The sequence below is a fragment of the Salvia hispanica genome, chromosome 4 (assembly GCF_029641045.1).
Source record: "Salvia hispanica isolate PSC_SH4W2 chromosome 4, Shi_PSC_v1, whole genome shotgun sequence".
Taxonomy (NCBI): domain Eukaryota; kingdom Viridiplantae; phylum Streptophyta; class Magnoliopsida; order Lamiales; family Lamiaceae; genus Salvia; species Salvia hispanica.
In genome coordinates this window covers 4,073,336-4,090,160 of record NC_142695.1, presented here as the reverse complement: position 1 = coordinate 4,090,160, position 16,825 = coordinate 4,073,336, and the positions used below count along the sequence as shown (strand labels likewise).

The 16,825-nt window shown below is 34.6% G+C and overlaps 3 protein-coding genes across 6 annotated transcripts; all 3 read left to right on the top strand.

Moving 5' to 3' along the window:
• Positions 1–4,510: 4,510 nt before the first annotated feature.
• On the top strand, positions 4,511–7,505 carry LOC125196030 (putative FBD-associated F-box protein At5g56820). 3 transcript variants are annotated; one of them, XM_089070026.1, is made up of 6 exons: positions 4,511–4,978; positions 5,422–5,483; positions 5,841–5,950; positions 6,143–6,692; positions 6,769–6,912; positions 6,982–7,505. In XM_089070026.1, exons 2-6 carry the CDS (start codon positions 5,442–5,444, stop codon positions 7,336–7,338), a joined length of 1,203 nt encoding a protein of 400 aa, XP_088926152.1. In that variant the 5' UTR covers positions 4,511–4,978; positions 5,422–5,441; the 3' UTR covers positions 7,339–7,505. The 3 variants fall into 3 exon arrangements, with proteins under 3 accessions (XP_088926152.1, XP_047950335.2, XP_047950334.2); XM_048094378.2 differs by having other exon boundaries at positions 4,512–5,014; positions 5,841–6,692; XM_048094377.2 differs by having other exon boundaries at positions 4,513–4,978; positions 5,841–6,692.
• Positions 7,506–11,477: 3,972 nt separating this feature from the next.
• LOC125196032 (multifunctional methyltransferase subunit TRM112 homolog A-like) lies at positions 11,478–12,704 on the top strand. Of its 2 annotated transcripts, none has more exons than XM_048094380.2 (3): positions 11,478–11,628; positions 11,700–11,970; positions 12,086–12,704. In XM_048094380.2, the coding sequence occupies exon 3, from the start codon at positions 12,151–12,153 to the stop codon at positions 12,517–12,519; it is 369 nt and encodes a 122-aa protein (XP_047950337.2). In that variant the 5' UTR covers positions 11,478–11,628; positions 11,700–11,970; positions 12,086–12,150; the 3' UTR covers positions 12,520–12,704. The 2 variants fall into 2 exon arrangements, with proteins under 2 accessions (XP_047950337.2, XP_088913857.1); XM_089057731.1 differs by having other exon boundaries at positions 12,051–12,704.
• Positions 12,705–14,473: 1,769 nt separating this feature from the next.
• On the top strand, positions 14,474–16,260 carry LOC125191885 (uncharacterized). Its single transcript, XM_048089313.2, has 3 exons — positions 14,474–14,720; positions 15,632–15,678; positions 15,755–16,260. The coding sequence occupies exons 1-3, from the start codon at positions 14,628–14,630 to the stop codon at positions 16,083–16,085; spliced, it is 471 nt and encodes a 156-aa protein (XP_047945270.1). The 5' UTR covers positions 14,474–14,627; the 3' UTR covers positions 16,086–16,260.
• The last annotated feature ends 565 nt before the right edge of the window (positions 16,261–16,825 follow it).

Genomic DNA, 16,825 nt, shown 5'->3' with positions numbered 1-16,825 from the left:
CACCCTAGTTATTGATGCACTTTTTATTAGCACTAAATAAACCTGCAATTATAAAGAGTATACATAGTATAGCTAAAGGTCAGTACCGGATATCTATCACGGGGAAAACTATCACAAACTGTCTACCTTCTACTAAAATTCTTCTACTATTTGGAAAACAGAAAGATTTGGGAAATTTGAAAATAAAAACTTTAGAAAGCAAATAAACAACTAGGAGTAATTGCAAATAAATCACGTAGATAAAATATGAGAGATAAGAAAATTCCAGGGATGTGCATTCACAGTCATGGTTATACAAAATCCAACTACAATATCCTAGCACAATTCTTACTTTGATAGAACGAGTCACTCAAGTTATGCTCATGCGATACAAACGTAGATTACTACGACTAGGATTGTCAAACCTAGATCCGTAACTCCCTAAAGCTCCTAGGACCCTTAAAAAGTCTTCGCTCTCAATTAACAATGCCGTTTTAAGAGAAGCTAATTGTAGTGTCTATTAAGTGGATCTAACTCGCTAACCTCATCTCACGATTATGTAGCAAGTTATATTAAATCATCACAAAATGTGTCACTCAAACGTGAAGCATTATCCAATTACTTGGGGATGAAACAAATTAAGAACAAAACGGAATTGTATAGCCAAAGTCGTTACTAACACATCCCTAGAATCTTATGAGTTTAGTTACAAATGATAGAATAAACTAAAAACATAGATTGTGGGGAAAACAAATTGAACATGAGAACTAAAGCAATAACACCCAAATGTTGAATCTTGTAGCCTTGATCTTTACTTGATTTCTTCTTCAATCCCTTGCACTTGAAGAACTCTCAATTTTAGGCTAAGGAATTATTTGGCAAAAAGAAGATCTTCAATGATGAAGCTTGAGGGGGTCTTTGTAGCCTTTAATTCGTGCTCCTCAAATAAGGAAAAAGGTAGCAAAGTATGGTAAATCTTGGGCTGCAAGTAGGGCAATTTCTGTGCGCCGCATTTTCCCAGCGGGCTGCTGCACCTTGGCCAGTGGTCACTGTTTGTCATCCCGTAGCTACTAGACTCTTATGAGCGGTCGCTGCATACACCCCAGCGGTCTCTGAGCGTGTTTTTCTTTCACGCCACAGACTCAGCGGTTGCTGTTAGAGTTGCAGCGGACCGCTGGGTGGGTTGAATGCTCCTGATTTTCATTTTCGATTTTTAGCTATCTTTTTAGGCTCAAATGTGCATATTTCTCATAAAACACGTCAAAGTACCAAAATAGATCAAACATACAAAATATAGACATGAATTGTGAGTTTGACATTGAAAATGGACCATATAATGGCCATAAAATAGTGCAAAATCCGAGCGTATCAGTTATACATGGATCCGCCCCTGTCTACTAACATTATTTTAACTACTCTTCTCATCATTTCTCTTGTTTTTATCAATTATGCATTATTTCCTATATCGTCCCAGATGTCTCTATTTTATGGGACGGATGAATAGTATAAAAGAGGGTGGATGAAAAAAGTTGGTGGAATGTAGATCCTACTTTTATATCAATTATCTTTATAATACAATGTGAATGTAATGCGTTATTGAAAAGTGAGGCCAACTTAATAAAAATGAAAATAAGTAAATATGGACGAATCGAAACGCCAAATGTGGACATTATTTTGTGAACAAAGGAAGTGTTAAACTTTATTTATTTTTTATTTGTGTGGCTGGTCACATTATAGTCATTTAGCATCATTCTATTAGATAAGATGAATATGCTGAGCCTTTTGGATACTCCCTATGTGCTCATAGGTTGCTCACATTGCTCCAAGAATGGCAATCCGATGAGAAATGAGTATTTGAAAAGTCGCACGGTCCAATGAAAAATGAACATTTGACGAGTCACAAGTTAAAATATTACGAAAAATATAAATGGTTAGATTGGAGTCTTTGGAGGCTCGGTGCGACTCTGTCTATATGAGTTAGGACGCGGGACCGGTGGCTCAAAAAAGTTGATAGTTCTCGAGATTCAAGTTGGCTTGATTCGATGTAGTGAGCAAAATATCGTGGCTTAAAATAGCTTGAGTAGAATAAATGTGCTACACTCCAAAAAGAATCACTTTCTACATTTAACATTTACAATCAAAGTTCTCATTTTAAGGTATAGACTGTAAATATAAAATGATGCATAAGAATAATATATTATTAAATTTTTATTTTTTTTTAATTACAATTCTACACAAATTTTAAAAGACAAGACAGTGGAGGAAGAGATCTACAAAATCACCCCCTTGTGTAGTAATTACTACTACCAAATTGTGTAAATCTCAATTTCACCTCCTTTTCTCATACTCTTTATGTTAATTTTTTTTTAATCATATTTATACATGTTTTTTTTTTGTAGTAGAAATTCCCGTGCGAGAAGTAAAAGATTACACGAGAATTGGGGCCATGTATCCAAAACCCTCCAATGAGCGTGCAATAGGCCACTATCTGGAATGACATAATTAATAAAAAAAAAAATAATACAGTATAAATTAATTAAACCAAAAATTTAATTAATTTAATTTATCATCATCTTTGAATGAGAGATTTCGAAAAAAGGGGCTCAATACGCAGGCCTTTCGAAATTTAGGATTAATTTCGTACGCCTTTCAAAATATGGGATCGTGGCATGCGAATTTTTCGGAACAGGGGATTTTTGAGTTTTTGTCTATTTTCTTTCTTTTTTTCTTATTATTTCTCTCATGATATTTATAAATTGACCGAATTGCCCTCTATCATTTTCACTAAAATTTTAACACTGTTTTTTATTACAATCCTGTTTTCACCCAAAACACCGCCGCCTCCAAATGATTACCCATGGGAACCTGAAGTTCGAGAACCTCATGCTCGACGAGAACATGAGCCCTAAGAAGACTGATTTCAGGTTCGAGGATCTCCGGACATCAGACGACACGTTGTGACGATGAGGCACGGCGGCTGGCGAGGGAGTTCGAGCAGCGACGATGCTGTGTCGTGGCGAATTTGAGAGGGCTGACGGCGCTGAGCACCGAGAGGATGACACTGGTTGTCAGCGAGGCGCGATGACATCGCCTGAAGCGAGCGATGGAAATGTTTGGCTGTGCAACAAGAGAGAGAAGAGATAGTCAACGGATTTTAGCTCTCTAAATTTTAGGATGGATGAGGGTTGCAATGAGAGAAGATGGAGGTGTCCAGTTGCTTTTGAAATTAGGATGCCGAGGGAGATAGACGATAGGTGCTAAGGAGTCTCCGGAGACGGCGGCGGTGGACGGTCTCGTAACCAGAAGAGGCGGCGCCCTGGTGATGCGAGGACGCGTGGTTGCATCGAGCGACAGTGGCTAAGACATGCGACTGCAACAGCATGACTGGAGGCTCCGGCTGGTCCGTGGGCAGGGGATAACGGTGCGCAGCAGCCGCTTCGATGACGATGTGAACAAAGAAGAAAGAGAAAGACTGAAAATTGGAGGCTGCGCGTGAGGGTAGACAATTGCTAAACTTTGGAGCTAACGTTTTTTTTGATTTGGGTGAAAATAATTGGAATAAAAAATTGCAGTGAATAAATTAGGGGCAATTTAGCCAATTTATAAATATCATAAGAGAAATAATAAGAAAAAAGACAAGAAAATAGATAAAAATTCAAAAATCCCTTATTCCGAAAAATTCGCATGCCACGATCCCATATTTTGAAAGGCGTGCGAAATTAATCCTAAATTTCGAAAGGCCTACGTATTGAGCCCATTTTTCCGAAATCTCTCTTTTTGGAGAATTTAAATGAATCACGATCAATTATAGAGATTTGTTTTATATTGGAAATTGAATGTAACTAAGGAATTATTAGAGGTACGACATAATTATTTTGATTTCAGCAGATCTCTTTAACCTTAATTAAAAGAAAGATTCTATGTTACTAGAATTGTACAACATATTTATTAGAGGTACGACATAATTATTAATGAGCCCTAAATCCTAATCGGGCTCTTTTTCTTCGCCAACTCTTTCTCTTTTCTCAGCTCCTCCGCCACAAACAGCCACCCACGCTCGTCATCGGTAGAAACTCCTTCCTCCAAGCTTTGTTTAAATTTGATTATGGACTTATTAATTGTTTGCATTCTTGAAAAATTGTGTGAAATTTGAAGTTGGTGATTTTTTTGATGAAGTGTGCTGCTGATGGAAGAAGGTTGATTTATTGGAAAATATTGAGTGTTTACCAAAATATGATAAAAAATTACTATGTGTTTCAAATTATGGAGGCTTATTATTACAATTGCACTTTCTTACTTAAATTCAGCAATTGTGGCTCTCTTAGAAGTACGACATAAGTAATTAAAGAAAGATTCTATATGTTTGAATTTTACATATGTTTGAATTTTACATATAGCCGTCTCGTTTCCAGTCCTTTTTGATATTCTGTTTAGAAAAAGAAAGATTTAATGTATCCTTATAGAATTTTTTTTATGCACAAATTATTGCTATTGACTTGAAATACCACATATCACTGGGGGTGAGAAAAAAACTCGAAAACCGAATATCCGAACCGATTCAAACCGAAAATTTAAAATTCGATTCAGTTCGGATTTAGAATTTTGAAAATTTTGATTTTTCGGTTCGTTTCGGACGGAAAAAAACCCGAAAAACCGAAAAATGAAAATTTCGATTTTTCGGTTTGTTTCAGTCGTGAATCACCGCCGCTCCCCCCTCCTCTCTATTCTCAAACCCAAAATCTCTCCACCTCTCATCCCACCTCCTTCCTCCCCTCCTGAATTCTGTAAGAATAAGAATGGCATTAGATCTTTATCTTCCTTCAACAAAGAGCTGCTAAGCACCTCAGAGTGGATTCTTCCATTCTATGTGCGAGATTCACCAATCCATCGCCTCCAGCGGCCAGCTCCGCCACGGCGCCCCCCACGCCGTCAGAGACGTCGACCCTCAGCCCGTCGCCCTTCCACGCCGTCAGAGACGTCTTCACGGCTCTTGCTCCAGGCAAAACTCTACCCAAACCTTCAATTGCAAAATTATGTGACCCATCTGCCTCCCTCTCTACCTTTATTTTGTGGAGTATAATTTTGTATTTGTTTAAGAAGCAATTTAAGTATTTAATTTTAGATTCTTTTAAATTGTGGATATAATCATGTTTATGGTTGTACTTAAAAATTTGTCACTTTGTAGTTTGTATGCTATTCTTCCCCTGTTTTTCGGTTTTTCGGATTTAGAATTTTCGTTTTTTCATAAAATTTCGGTATCGGTTTGGTTCGGTTTTTTAAGTTCAGTTTTTCGATTTTCGGGTTTTTGATTCGGTTTCAATTTTAGCCTAAATTCGGTTTTTCGGGTTCGGTTCGGTTTGGACGAAAAAACCAACCGAAACCCGAATGCACTCCCCTATAATATCATATCACAAATTGACTCTCTATGCACACCAAATATAGGGTTGAGGATACAACTAACAATGGCGAAAGTGCAAAGGAGGCGCCTCGAGGATAACTACACGGTAAAATTAAATAATTCTTGAGCTGCCTAATTATTGGTTTTTGTTTATGTTAGGGACGATAATCATTTCAATTTTATATCAATGTTCAAGTTCTTGTTGGTTCCATAATCTTTGAAATTAGAATATTAAATCATGAATTTTCAATTGTTCCAACTTTAAAAATGTTGTTTAATGATGATCAAAACGACATGTTTCATTACAATAATTTTTTTATTATTTATATTTCTTTTCTCATTTTAACAAAATATTGTCATTTTTAACATCACCATACTAAAATTTGTGCATGAGACAATTGAGAAAAATAGAATCAAACTTCATGATTTAAAAGAAATAATCTGAATTACGTTGAGTTTTCAGTTTCAGGATGATCGAATAAGCATGCTTCCGGATGATATATTAGTGTTAATATTATCTTCCTTGGCCTTGAAAGAAGCTGCAAGGACTAGCACTCTTTGCTCCCGATGGAGGTACTTGTGGACTCTCACACCTACATTAGATCTACATGTCGATTGGATAGATACATTGAGAAATTATGACATAGATGAGTTAAGACGCAAGTATGTTGAATGGGTTGATATACTACTCACCAAACTCCCCAAGGCCTCCACCACTAATCTTGTTAAATTCAGAGTCTTATTCGATTTATCTTCATACTTTAGTGATCGGATCGATGATTGGCTTAGCTACGCTGTTAGTAGAAAGGTCGAGAGCATTGAATTGACCTTGAAGGCCATTTTACCAATAAATTGTTACCATTTCCCATACAAACAAGGCAACTTCCCTGACAATCTTAAGTTGCTCAAGAAGCTGAGTTTTAGTTATGTGAATGTGAGTTGTGAGGCCGTGGTGTTTTTGTTGGGGAACTGTCGTCTCCTTGAGAAACTGTCCCTATGTGGAATCCCGTTTTCGTCTCTGGAGGTTATTCAGACCTCGCCCGTGTTCAAATGCCTAGAAATCAGCCGGTGCAGTGCTCTCAACTCAGTTGTGGTCCGTGAATCGAAGGTTGTCTGCATCAAGTACAATGGTTCGGGTAAACCACATTGTCGTTTCGAGCTCGTCGATGTTCCCCTCCTTACTGAGCTCTGGATTCAGGCGAATGCTCGTCAACAATATGTTTCTGCACTCGCAGACATTTTAAGCATGTTTGATTATGTGCTTCCACAACTACATTCACTCAAGATATACGCTATGCCCAATTTTACCCGCATGGTATACTTTTGATTGATTTTCATTAAATTGGGTTTATAAAATATTTAATTTCTTATGATATGCATATATTGTACAGAACACTTTGTCGGATGATAAGATGATGCCTAATCTTAAGGAGTTGGTGGTGGTTCTTGGGAGTGGTTACAGGGACACTTGTCCTCTCTTCCAAATAATACATTGGTTCAGTGTAGCACCTTGCTTGCAGAGATTTGTGATAGAGGTAACTGTCTACTCTTTATTTCCAATATCTTTTGAGATGAATTATTTCTGTTGATTAATGATTGTATAGGCGTCACACCAAGAGATGAGCGAAGTAGACAAGGAGGAGTTGGTATATGCTCCAAACTGCTATTCTCAGTATTGTTGCTTGTGTAGAGGTCGGAGGGATTATTCTCCCATCAAGGAAGTAGTGTTTGTTGGATATCGTGGTGTGTGTAATCATTTTCAAATGATTGAACAATTGGTGACATACAGTCTTGCGCTAGAGAAGATAATTGTGGATCCACGGTCTTTCTTGCTTTGCAAGAATATACCGTGGGATTACATTCCTCGAAACCAAATGGAGGATGAAATATGTGCCAGGAATCGAGCAAATGAACAATTCAAATTCTATGTTACTTCAAGAATAAATGTCAACATTCTTTAGACTAGTGTTCGTGAATTTCATATTTTTTGAGACACTCAAAATATATGAAAACTATATCTAGATTTTGGCACTTGGTATTAAATTATAAACTTTGCAGTTGTTTTTCATGATATACTTGCTCAACTACTTCGATTCTATTTTTATTGTTAGAAGCTCAATTTAGCCAAGGTAGCTTTTGTTTTAACTTTTATTTTGTTTTTATGGTTAATGCTATTGTTTTTATTTGTTTTAACCTTTCAGTAGATTGGGTTGTTTTGGATTAATTGATTAAACATGATACTACTAGCGTTTTTGTCGAAGCAAAATACTTTATGTTAAAAGAATAGTGGATCCTAAAATTTCATAAATACAAGAATCTTCCAAGCGCACAATATAACACCATTTATAGCCGTCCGATCTCTTTATTAGATGGCTGGGATTGATTTGTAAAATTAGAGTACGGATTGCTTGGTTACTACCAAATTATTGCTTTAAGAGTAATTCTATCTACCGTGAGAGTAATATTATTAAAACTCACCCTCCAGATAAAGGCGACGCCCCAGAAAATATTTGAGGAAAATCAGGCCTTTCAAATCTGAGAGTTAAACAAGTTAGCCATAAAATACAACTATCTACTGTGAATATGCATAAATTTTTACAGGATGCAAAGAAATAACTAATGAAGCCAGGCATCACTGCATAAAATTAAACTTACTCTCTTGCATCCAAATCAAGTAACTCTGCAACTGAACCAGACCATGCGACAAGCTGAGGATTAAACTTACTCTCTTGTATCCACCTCAGCAGATGGTGATACTTTTGGCTACAAGAATGCAAAACCTAAATATAGCATCCAGTAATTGCAACGTAAGATATAGCATGTTGCCATCGTATAAATCAATCGATCAATCAATACTTATATAAAGCCACAGTTTTTGTGGGCCCATTTTTACCGCCAAACTTACTGAAATTCTTGCTAACCATACTACATAATTCATGAGTCATACATTATCAAATACTAGTATCAACCCCGTGCGTTGCACGACCTATTGAATTTTAAATTAAATAGTCAATTAAATAAATGAAATGAGAAAATATAAAATTATAGTACATGGTTTATAGATCCCAAATAAAATTATACAACTTTATAAAATATATAATATTTATGAAATAAAAATTAAATAGTGACACAACATAAAAGAGTTTATTGACTATGCAATTGTACACATATAGTGATTGACCAGTGTTCAACCTATTATCAATCCAATCTTCCATCGAGGTGAACTCAACTATATGAAATATAATATTTTTTAAATAACAAAAACATTAAAAATCATTATAGAATATTAAATCTTGAAAGACAACATGAGGAGCATACATCATAGGAAGCTTAATATTTCACTTATACAACAATTTGAAATTTTTGGTTTTTTGGTTTTAGATGATTTCCCCAATGTTCTTCATGCCAAAAAAAATGCATCCCAATAGGAACAATAAGAACTTATCCATGAAGCATCACCAATATTCTGATATTCTGCAAAATAATATATACAAACTATATTGACACAACTTTAGACGAATCAACAAAAACAAAACAATGTTGAAAAAAAATGAGTCAACACTCACCATAAATCAACAATTATCACGTTTAATAATCTTGCTAGGGTCAACAATTGCACCAATAATATCTAAAAAAATAGAATAGCAACAATGTTAAAAAAACAAATAACAATATTATAGTTGAGAGTAATATTTAAAAATGTCAAATAGTGTCTCCTCAACTACATTATCAATCAGCTTGATATATTCAAATGTCTTAAACGTTAAATTGGAGTAGAAAATAAAAACAAAATGACGATCAACACTCACTGCGAATCACAATTTTAATCTCAATGAGCCGAAAATTAGATTATATAATAACCTTGCCAGGGTCAATGATAACACCAATGGCATCAAAAAAATAAAAGCTGAGACAATGTTAGTAAACAAATAATAATAATAATAATAATAATAATAATAATAATAATAATAATAATAAAAAGAGAAATGTACTACTATCGATAAAGAGTAATAATCATATTGGAAGTAAAAATATCTTTTTGCAGAGAATTCGTGATGCAATGAGAAAAGATAAAGATGAATGAATTTTATCTAACCAATGATACGTATTTATAGGTAAAAAGTATGAGGAAACAATCATAAATTGATGAAATTATAACATGATTGACTGCCTTAAATTTACATTGAAAATTGTTTGATTTGTTTAAATGTCATTTTTATTACTTTTACGTTACTTTCTTTAGTGGGATAAATTGATATTTATAATTTTTAAGAAATAAGATTAAAATGAAGGTTATAAATTTTTATGATTATAAGAGGGCATGTATAAAAAGCCGTATATGGAGCCATACTAATAATTAATACTACTATGTAGAGTTGAATAATTCTCATGTTATAACTATATTAAAAAAATTAAACATGCCACTATTTTTATATTATGTTTACATTTATTATTCTCAATAACTTATAATCATAAAGATTTGTAACCTCCATTTTAATCCTATTTCTTAAAAATTATAAATATCTAAATTCATCCCACAACTTATGAATATTTCAAAATAAGGCCAAAACTCACCTTTTATATTAGTATAGATATAGATTATTCCAAGTAATTCTCATTTTATAGCAAGACAGGCGACTGTGATTAAATTGGAACTTTCAATTTGATCATTTCAAGATACAAATAAAATATTCAACGGTTATCTAACACAAACAAGTAAACATCCACTAATTATCTTGCATAACATGAAACAGACTGGAGTTATATTTCATATTCCGAGCTATGCCTCTTAGATAAGACAACTTCTACACTTTCTGTACATGAAAAATTGACTGATCATTATATACCCTACAAAAAACAATTAAGAATGGTTATTGAATAACATGGACCAAACAAAATTCTCACAAAATGCAAACAATTAACACTTAAAGTTAGACATGCACACACCTTAATTAACATCTGCATAACAAATAATAATACTGCTACAAGTTGCAACAAAACCAAGAACATTTCAAGAACAAATACCTATTACACATGAATACAATGACATATAATAACTTTAAGTTTATTGAAATCTGCTATTTGATTGACTAATATCAGTATTTAAAATAAATCTAAAGAAATATGAATGCAGTAAGTTAACTCTTAATTTTAAATGTCCACACCTTTAACTAACTTTTGCATGATAAACAGTAATGCCACAGGTTAATGCAAAACCAAAAACATATCAAGAACCAATGACTATTAGACATGAATACATTGAAAAATAAAATTAAGTTCATTCATCCAAAGGATAAACTATCTGGTACAAATGAATAATAATCACAAATCAAATTAAAAAATTGTACAGAAATTCAAATTTTAAATTAAGAACCAAAATCCTCAAATTCCTCTATAAACAGAACAGAATGCAGAGATAAATACTTTCTCCAATTGGTATGAAGTAATAAGAACGTACAGACCTTATTTTAATTAGCTAATACAATGATATATTTAAAAATAGATCTTAAGAATAATAAGTTGACAGGTACACACCTCAATTTAACAAGTACATACTAATTGTATGTAGTCAACACTAAGTTTTACTCTCTCTATCCGCGAATAAGAGTCCCGTTTTTTCATTTTAGTCCGTCCGCGAATAAGCGTCCCGATTCACTTTTACCATAAATGGTAATAGGGTCTCAACTTCCACTAACTCATTCCACTTACATTTCATTTAAAACTAATATATACAAGTGGGGCCCTATTCCACTAACTTTTTTCCACCCACTTTTTTTAACATTTCTTAAAACCCATGCCGCCCATGAATGGGACTCCTAATGGCGGACGGAGGGAGTACATGATAAATAATAAGGGGACAAGTTGCAGCAAAACCAAAAACATCACTAAATCTGAAGTTCAACTATGAGCTCAACATGAAACAGTGCTTATTACACATGATTCTATTGAAAATCTAATTTTAATCCAATTATCCAAAGGATATATGCAATATCAGATTCAAATTCAAATTTCAAAAAATGAGGCAAAACACACACACTCCTCTATATATAGAACAGAAGACAAGGACCAAATGCATTCACCATTTCAGATTCTAAATTTCAACAATGCCTCTGTTTACTTTGCTCAAAGATCTTCAACCATACACTTCCAAGTAGGTAATCAAAACTAGATGTGTTAGATCATATAAAGTTTCTGGAGGAAGCAACAAGACAAATATAAGCTCCCTTGATTGTGTTCTTAAAGATAAGGAGGTATGCATCTAAATTTACAGTTTTATTATCAGTAAAAAGATATTCTAAAGTTTTACATATTTTTATTGCAGGGGACTCAGATTCATGCAAGTTTCCCACGTGATATAATGCATAAATTCAAAGACCAAATCAAAGAAAACAAAGTGTTATGTATTCGCAATTTCTTTGTGAATAGAAACCGTGTATCAAATAGAGTCACTACAAATGAAAACCGCCTAATTGTGAACCCAAAAACTGAAGTTCTTGAAGTGGAAGACCTGAAATTCCCAGAACATGTCTTACAGTTCAAAAATTTCAACGAAGTAGCAGAGATAAAAAGAATTGATAAGGAGCCACTATTTGGTATAATTCCTTTTACCTTTGGTTATTTTTGTTAAAGCTTTATACAAATTATATAAAATTTAATTTATTTATTGACACAGATATAATGGGTATTGTGGTGGATACTGGAAATGAGGTGACACAAGGAAACTCTGAATTCCTAGAGTTGCAGATTATGGATAAGTACCAAAAGCAGCAAGAATGAGGCTCCTAACTCATAATATGCTATCATCAAACATCAAAGGCGTGACCAGCGGATTCCCCCTTCGGATTGAGGTGGAGAAAGTGGTGGAGAAGGAGGTGGAGTTGAACGCAGACTTCCTCCGGAACATGTTTGCCAAGGTTGAGTGGAAGGCGCTCGTGGAGGCCTCCAAAACCTTGGGGTATACTGAGCTGCCCGATAATGTTGAGCCCTCCATGCTCGACTCTGATGAGTTTTTAAACAGGTTCCACCACGCCCTCCTCGAGCTCCACCTTGAGGAAGGCGCGTTGGTTTGCTCCGAGACTGGCCGGAAGTTCCCGGTCAACAAGGGGGTCCCTAATATGCTGCTACATGAGGACGAGGTCTGATTGTTGCCGTGTGCGGTTGTGTTTAGAAATATATGTCTGCCTATGTCAGAATCTAAGGGCAAGTAGAAACATGACTGATGATTTAAATGATTTGGTTTGTACTTGTTGAGAAATCTCAAATGAGTTCTTGTTAGCCTGCTTGCTTTTCAGATTTTTCAGTAATACTACATCTTTCCTTTCTTGAATTCCTTCCCTTTTTTAGTGGCATTCCAACTCAAATTGTTCAACCAAATTTGCTTTAAAAGCTTTAATCAAACAAAAAGTATATAGAGGTAACAAAGCAAATGAATGAATGGATTTCGCGACGGATCTGCCAATAAAATGAGAGCCAGTTCTCAGCTATGGTTGCATTAGGTGAGAAAGAAGAAAATGTTCATACTTTCACTTTAAAAACATTAACTTCATAAAAAAGCTTCCTTGCACTAAGAACATCAGGACCTTGTATTAGTGTTTTAGTTTCTCAGATCAACCTTGCCACTTACTATTTGTTTAGAAATCTTAGCTACTGTTCAAAGACTGGAGGCTGATGTGTTTTGGCTTATCCTTGGAATTTTATGCATAAATTTCTCAATATTTTTGTAACAAGCCAACTGGATTAAGAAGCTCTTAAAGGTAATAGACAAAAAGTTTACAGTTTAAAGCTATCTTTCACAACAGACAAAACAAGGAGGACCAGAGAAGCATAACTAGTAAGGGTTAATTCAAATGTTCTGACATGCAAATTTACAGTTGAAATTCAAATTATAAACTCTAACCTAACAAGTTCCATGTGGTATAAATATCATAGCTACTTAGCTAGTACCCACCTGAATAATATAACAAAGTTAATGATCGAATTTATTCTGCTCTTTAATGATTTTATTGCTTCCAACCCAACTTTAAACAAGGGGGTTGGTGTCAGTTTTACCTTTATTCAATTTATCTATTTTTATTTCAAATTTCTCAACTTGTATAAATTCTATCAGTAAATTTTCACTCCAATTGTTGAGTCGTGACATGACGTGTTAGAAAATAGTGCTTCCAATCCAACTTTTAACAATGTTGTTGTGTCAGTTTTACCTCTATCCAGTTTATCTATTTTATTCTAAATTTCTCTAACTTGCATAAATTCTATCAGTAAATTTTCACTCCAACTGTTGAGTCGTGACATGACGTGTTAGAAAATAGTACTAACTTTTTTTCTTCAAAAATTAAATATATATAATATATTCTCACTTTAAATTTATTTTAGAAAGAATATCTAAAAAATTATTTTGAATAAAATCAATAAAAATTGCAAAAACTATGCTAAAAATGGAAACTTCAACAAGCTACATATGGTACTTTCACCGTCTCATTCAAGATATCCACATTCTTGAGTGACACGACATTTTACGAGGAGTTGTTAGGTGGAATAAGTTTATAGAAAAAGATAGTTAGATATTTTAACGAGGAGAGAAGAGAGAGATTTATTTCTAAATATAGAACGTGGATATCTTGAATCTGACAAACTGAAAACAAAAAGGTGGATATTTTGAATGAGACGGAGATAGTACTACTATAGATCTATAATTGATAAAATTAATAGAAAATATAGTTGATAAATTCAAAAGTTGGAATATAGTATCTGATAAAATCATAAAAAATTGAATTACTTTTAATAATATACTCTAAAATATCTCATGAAATTGACAAGTTTTACTCCTACCAAATATAACGACAACGCGTGTCCAGCACGACAAAAATTTGCGCGTGTGCCTATATCAAACACTCAACGGCCCAATGACGCGCCCCAATCACTCCGACAATGGATCCTAAATTCTAATTCAAAAACATTGCAAGCTGCCCCTCACAAAACTGAAAATATCGTTTTCCACCCCAAAAAAACCCTAGACTTCTCCCGTCAAAGTCAAAAATATTATCCTTTTTTAATAATGATTTTTCCTTAATTTTCCTCTCCATCTACCCTATTTTGGACACATCTGCCCGAATTCAACCCTACCCAAGAAACCCCCCTCTCTCTAACCCTCCTACCCCCAGCTTCTCACTCGTAGACTTGTGATTTATTCTGCTTTTTCGTTTTTCGACATTTTCCATTTTCAAAGCAAGAAACTTTAGAGGGTTTGCAAATGGAGGGGGCAAAGCTGAGCTCTGATGTGAAGCTTGTTGAGGCTGCTGTGGTTAATACTCTTTTGGCTGCTCAAACTTGCCTTCTCATGCTGGTTGGTTATTACCTTTTCTTTATGCTCAATTTCTGTTTGATTTTAGTGTCCAAGACTGCAAATTTATTTGAGGGCTTTTGAGATTTTGACTTTTTTTGTAACTTGTTTGCTGCTTCTAGTCATGTTTATTCTGAATTTGGTGGTTTTTTGGGGTTAGTCCAACATTATAACTGAAGGATTTGTGTCTAATGTTATGGTGTATTAATGTTGTGAAATATGTTGTGTTTAAGAATGATTTGTTATTGAGACTGAGGTAGTGTTGGAATACTGCTGCATTGGAGCTATGGGAACTTTTGATTTGATGTTGTTGAATCTTCATTGAACTTTTATGCCAATTGGGGAACTGCTTTATTGTAGAATGTCTTACTTTTGCCACTTGGACTTTGGTTGGTGTTTAAGTTGTGTAATAGCTCAGAGTTAGTGAATTTTTGGTTGCACAAACTTATATGTTTCCAAGTTTCCAACATAGGGTTTATATTATGTTAACTTTCCTTTGTATATCACACTTTGATGGTGTGCATATGAATATTGATTCATTGAGGCCTGTTTTGAGTAAACTTGTGGTAACTTGTTGAAATTTGCTTATGAATATTAACCATTTGGTTCTGATGAAGTATAGATGACTATTCCAATATGTGAAATCTAAAATTGTTGTAGAGTTTTCTATTAACTATTCATGTTATTAGTTGACCATTCAAATCTGTAGAAATAATATTGTTTTGAAATAATATTGTTTTGCTATGAAGATACTGTGTTGAGCCTTTTTATTGTTTGGTTATTGTTGATATATTGCTTAGAATGTTCTGCCTTCGTCTTCCTTGCTTGTTCTTTATCTTGTTTTTCTGTTTATTAGTCGGACTTGTCATGTTTTGTCTTGTTGTTGATGAAAAAACTTTTAATGGTCTTAACAGACTAGCTCGTTGCTGAATGACAAACTACCCGCTTGGATAGGAAATCGGTAATGTTGAATTCTCCCTATCATGTCACAACAATCTTATGTAGTACTATGAAACTAATAATTGTTTTGTTAGCAGGTTTCCGATGGAGGAGCTTCATAGAGTGAACAAGCCAGGACTTGAAAACAAAGATGGAAGTGATACCGAGGATGATGACGAGGATGAAGATGAGGACAATGCCGAGCCTGATGATGATGCTGGTGATGAAGACTTTTCAGGCGGCGAAGAAGGCGGAGATGATGATGATGAAGGCGATCCTGAAGAGGACGCCGAGGCTAATGGTGACGGAGGAAGTGACGACGACGACGATGATGATGGGGATGACGACGATGAGGACGGGGACGATGATGAGGACGAGGAGGAAGACGAGGACGAGGAGGATCAACCACCTGCTAAGAAGAGGAAGTGATGGAGACTTTTGTATTTGGTTTGGTTGGGAAGTGTGTATTAGAATGAGGTTAATCTAGGGAATTTGACCATGGTTTGTGAGAATGGATTTTCATCATTAGACTTAGATGGAATGTAACATGCTCCCATGAGAATTCTGGATTTATGGTAGCTTATGTGAGATCTCTGTTTAATCATTTACTACATTGTATGCTTCAAATTTGATTATCTTGCTCATTTCAACTTTCATAGTATGATCAAGTGAGTTCAAGTTCATTTTTATAATCACATTAGAGCTTTCTTGTGGCTTCGATCAAATTACTAAATGAACTTTATTTAGACTTCACAAGACATAGAAGTACATTTTAGAAAACATTGGAGATTTCTTGAAACTTTGTTTAAATTACTAAATGAACTTTATTTTGACTTCATAAACATAAATATGTACGAATTATTCCTTACTAGTTGAATCATTTTGCTATTTTGGTACGTTCCATAATAATAGAGTTATTTATTTATTAAGTAAAAGTGAGACACATTTCTTCTCACTTACTTTATTTTCTCTTATTATAGAATGGTCACTTACTTTATTCTCTTGTAGCAAAAGGTGATGCGGTCACCCCAGCCGCCCCCACTCCCCGGCCCGACAGTTTGTGAAGGGGTTCAATCAGGGTACACAGCGGCCCGTTAGAGAGGAGACCTTCAACCCACTGTCCTTACCAGAGCCCATCTCTCAAGGCCTCACACTTGTGCCTGAGAGAT